General features: G+C 52.2%; 1 protein-coding gene across 1 annotated transcript in view; it reads right to left on the bottom strand.

Annotated features, from left to right (window-relative positions):
* The window catches only part of RPTOR (regulatory associated protein of MTOR, complex 1), a 181,098-nt gene that overhangs the window by 35,591 nt on the left and 140,868 nt on the right, over window positions 1-4,639 (bottom strand). The window contains exon 14 of the mRNA XM_008577068.1: window positions 349-454. Coding sequence (XP_008575290.1) covers window positions 349-454 — 106 coding nt within the window. The remainder of the gene's footprint in view (window positions 1-348; window positions 455-4,639) is intronic.

Below are 4,639 nucleotides of genomic sequence, written 5' to 3'. Positions count from 1 at the left end.
GTCTGTGAGACAGCACCACAGGGACACCCCCATCAGGTGAGTGAGACGTGGACTCCCCAGGGCCTGGGAAGGGCTTGCGCCTTTCCTTCTGCAAATGTTAAAATGCAAAGGCTGTGCTTCCCTCATCAGTAGGGAGCTCACCTTTGCTGATCACCCTCGAGTGCAGAGCCAGCCCTGCGGCCCTCCCCCCGCCCCCCATGCCTGCCCCCCCTGGCTTCCCACTCTGGGCTGCATGGCCTCGAGGAACAGCCTCGTCTCCACCAGCCTCATCTCCTTATTTGCAAGGAGGCAGCCAGCTCTGTCCTGGGATTGGTGGCTGGGCTGGACAAGGCCGCAGACATGCCTTACCCTTCTGAATGACCTGCTGTGCCTGCCTTCTGACGCGGGCGTTCCGCAGGAACCGCCATTCCCGCTCCTTGCGGATCTGACTCTCCGAGTCATGCTCTTCTGGGATCTTCAAAAAGAGAAAATATCCAGTTAAGTTCAGCATTTAAGACATAGTTTTCCAGATACAGGCTCCCCTTCCTCACGTGCTGGAGACCTCGCGTGGTCCTGTCTTGCCAGCACGCCCAGCGCTGGGATCTTCAAAAAGAGAAAATATCCAGTTAAGTTCAGCATTTAAGACATAGTTTTCCAGGTACAGGCTCCCCTTCCTCACGTGCTGGAGACCTCGCGTGGTCCTGTCTTGCCAGCACGCCCAGCACCCTCCTGGCAGGCACAGGGCAGAGTTCATAGCCCACGGCGTGCGATTCGGCACCTGCGGGGCTCCCTCCCTGAGCTGGCAGAGGTGCTCTTCACTTGCGGGCCCACCGGGTTTAGGGGTTCTGAGGCCCTCGACCAAACAGCCTGTAAGTAAGGCTGACAGGTGTGTGTGTTGGGGGCAGAGACTTGGGAAACACCTCCCAGACCCCAAAGGCCAAGTGCTGGCCAGTCTTTGGGGCCAGTGCGGAAGGCTAAGGCCACAGCTGTGTCTGACAGTGAGCAGCAGGGGGCAGACACTAAATTTGCAACTTCAAACACTGAAAATACAAAATCACAGAAGATGGGGTGCACTCAGAGAGACTTCTGCCTTTATTCTCTCTTGAATGCCAAAGGGAATTGGGGTGTCTAGTTCGAAGACTTTGTTATTCAAAGAGAATAACAAGAGGCCCCATGTGAGGGGCCAGGCGGGACCCCCAGAACTGCTGCGGCCACAAGGTCTCACCTGCCGGAGAGGGTGGCAGTGGCCGCTGGGCTCCACCGAACGGGAGGGAGAGTTAGGAGAGTTCTGGGCTGCAAACCTGGTTAGGCTCAAACTAACTGGTGAGAACACTGGTGCCTTTCCCTAATCAGACACAACTTCAGAAAGACTAGGTTTATGTCCATGTGAAATACGCAGACAGCAGACAAACTGTCCTCTACTCCTTCAGCAAAGGTCCTCGCTCCGTGGCCAGTGAGTGTGAGTGTGTGCACGTATGCATGAACATGTGGGGGGTGTGTGTGCAAAACCAATGTCTAAGGGGAAATAATAAACTAGGATTTAATCAACCTTATTCAGAAGGATGATCGTTTGTGTGTGTAATACAAAGGGAATCCCTTAATCATACAAGTAAACCGAGTAAATATGGCTGACTCTGATTTCCTGCTAGGAAACTAAGAGTTATCAAGTCCCCAAATCTAAGAGAAATGAAATAAACAAGACAGAAACTCTACGGCTCTTGGCTGAGAGTTGAGACGGGAGAGCTTACCACAACTAGCCTTGGAGTCAGCCAACACAAAGGGCAAAGCCAGCCCACATTGGTTATTTTAAAAATTGCTTTCTCTGATACAAAAACTGTACGGCTAGCGAACACCAAATACAGTGACGCTCACATTCTCAGGAGCACGTGGGGCTGAGAAATGAGACCATTTCTACAAGTACAGAATTTTTACAGAACAGTTCTCATGTCTCCTCCCTGAACGTTCTGTGTTATCATCAGTCACAAACAAAACCAACCACACCCCACCCTGCTTCCGGGGCCTGCTCTCAGAGACGGCCTGCAGGTTTGTTTCCTAACATTCTATTGCTATGTCCTTTCTTTTCCATCTAAAAAATCACAAAAACTACACCCAACAAAACACTAATAAAAACAGGGGGAAAAAAATAAAAAAGGGACATCCATACCCGAAACAACAATAAGAAGAGGGGTCAAGCACCTTTCAGAACATTTATTGGTTTAGAAATGACCCACGGCAGCCAGTGGGATGGATCGTGGATTCCTAACAACTGGTTTCGTTCTATGACAATCCAGAGCTCATTAGAAAATACATGACAAATGGCCAATAATGTAGAGCAATAATATGGGGGAAAAACAACCCAGATAAAGAGACTCAAAGCCTGTGCAGGAACAGAGATATTGCACTTTAATGAAACTCGGGTTTCTCTGGGAATAAATAAAAGGAAGAAGTCTAAAGGCACTTTTGAGCAGGGAGGGAGGGGACCTGATGGGAAGGGATTCCAGGTTCGCGGATCAGCACTCTCCGTAGCTGGGCCTGAGCTCCTGGCACAGAATCCACGTGTGAGGGTGGACTGGGGAGGCTTCTGTGCCTCAGCTCCAAAGATGACGATGACGATGACTGTGAGGACAAGGTGCTGGGGAGGAGCAGGGCACACGGGCACCCAGGTGGCAGTGACAACGGGGGTCTCAGGCACACTGTCACATGCTGGAGCTGTTGGACAGCCCTGCGGGAACGGTCTCTAGGCCCAGGAACTCTGTCTGGGAGGGAGTCACCCCTTCCCTTCTGTCAAATTCAAGGACAGAGCGTGATGACCGTGGGGAGCCCTCTTGTACAGGCCCTGCTGAGGCCCTGTGAGAAGCTGTCAGAACTGGAACTGAAACACAGTTCTGGAGCCACCCAAGCATCTGTCCCGGGGACCAGCAGGTGCGACCACTAAGTTCACAGGATGAACACGGACAGGGGTGGGGGAGATGGTGGAGAGAGACGAGGGGATGGCAGGGACACATGAGAAGGCAGCAGACAGCAGTGCTGCCCAGGGCTGAGGGACCACAGAACTGTCGACAGACTATTGCCCTTCAGTGCAGTCTCATCATCCGTCCCATCTTCTCCTCTGACCCACTCTCCGCAGGGTGAACACACGTGAACGAGGGCCCAGACCCAGCCCTGCCGAGCCCCTCTCGACAGGCCCCGGAGACATGGGTGTTGGTCATAGTGTTCCATGATCAGGATCATGACACGCCACGATTTCTAACACCTCTCAGCTTCTGCTCAGACAGAAACCAATTACAATGCTGAAGCCTCCCACAGAGACACGTCAGCGGAAAGCTGATGAAGCCCAACACCTTTCCTGCCACGAACAAGAACGTGGGCTCAGGAACAAGGAAGACCAGAGGGGTGGCAGAGGGCTTGCGGGAGGGCAGCGATTTGGTGCCTTCCCATGCGGTGAATCCTCATACAGTGAATTTGTGAGTCCTAAGGCTGAGAAGGAAGACCAGAGGGGTGGCAGAGGGCTTGCGGGAGGGCAGCGATTTGGTGCCTTCCCATGTGGTGAATCCTCATACAGTGAATTTGTGAGTCCTAAGGCTGAGTCTTACCTTTAATCCTTCTAGATTTAAAAAGGGTCAAGGTGCATGGGATAACGTTCAGTACAGGTCCATGACTGTCAAGACTGAAAAAGACCTGGGCAAAGGCAAGGGCAGGGAGGACCCACAGGGAAGGCTCCTCCATGTCGATGCTCAGGTCTTTGACACCCAGCTCCGTCTCCACCCGCTACGCACAGCACGCTCTGCTTGCAAGAAGTGAGGACAAGTCTGCCTGTTGCTTGCTTTTCACCTCGACACTTTTATTATTTTTTCTATTGTTTTTTTTTTTTCCTTTTTGTCTTTTTTCGTGACCGGCAACGGATCGCAACCCTCAGTGTCGTGCCCGCACCGGACCGGCAACGGATCGCAACCCTTGTTGTCGCGTCCGCACCTCGCTCAGCCAGTGAGCGGCTGGTCTGTATGTGGGATCCGAACCCTCGGCGGGAGTGCCGCCGCGCTCCCAAGCGGCGCACTGTAGCAGTGTGCCACCGGGCCGGCCCCGATTTTTTCTATAGTTTAACAACAAACTATCCCCCCATCTCTTCGACACAGAGAGGCTGTGGTGTGCTTTGAGGGCATGCAGTAGGTGGCAGCCTGATGTGGTCCACTGGTGCCCAGGAGCGTGGTATGTCTAAGGAAAGACCCGAGTTCCAACTACTTGTTCAGCTACTGACAGGTAAAATGAAGTGAAGATCAGGTCTCAGTCTATGTCCTTACACCTGAAGATGGGTATTTACATCACCTGACCACGCTTTTTCTCTAGTATGACTTCAACACAAGGGGTGGGGGAAAGCTTCTTCTCTCTCCTTAAGTCAGGTTGACTGAGATACAATTTATATAAATAACGTGTCCTCTTTTGGTACAGTTCTGACAAATGCTTAGCCACACAATCTTTTTTTTTTTTTGGTCCTTTTTGAGACCAGCTGCACCGTGCTCAGCCAGTGAGCGCACTGGCCATCCCTATATAGGATCCGAACCCGTGGTGGGAGCGCTGCTGCACTCCCAGCACCACACTCCCAAGTGCGCCACGGGCTCGGCCCAACCACACAATCTTTTTTTTTTTTTTTTTTGGTTTTTTT

The sequence above is a fragment of the Galeopterus variegatus genome, unplaced genomic scaffold (genome assembly GCF_000696425.1).
Source record: "Galeopterus variegatus unplaced genomic scaffold, G_variegatus-3.0.2 Scaffold1445, whole genome shotgun sequence".
Lineage (NCBI taxonomy): Eukaryota > Metazoa > Chordata > Mammalia > Dermoptera > Cynocephalidae > Galeopterus > Galeopterus variegatus.
The sequence above is the reverse complement of the archived record's forward strand: the minus strand, read 5'-3'. Positions and strand labels throughout refer to the sequence as shown.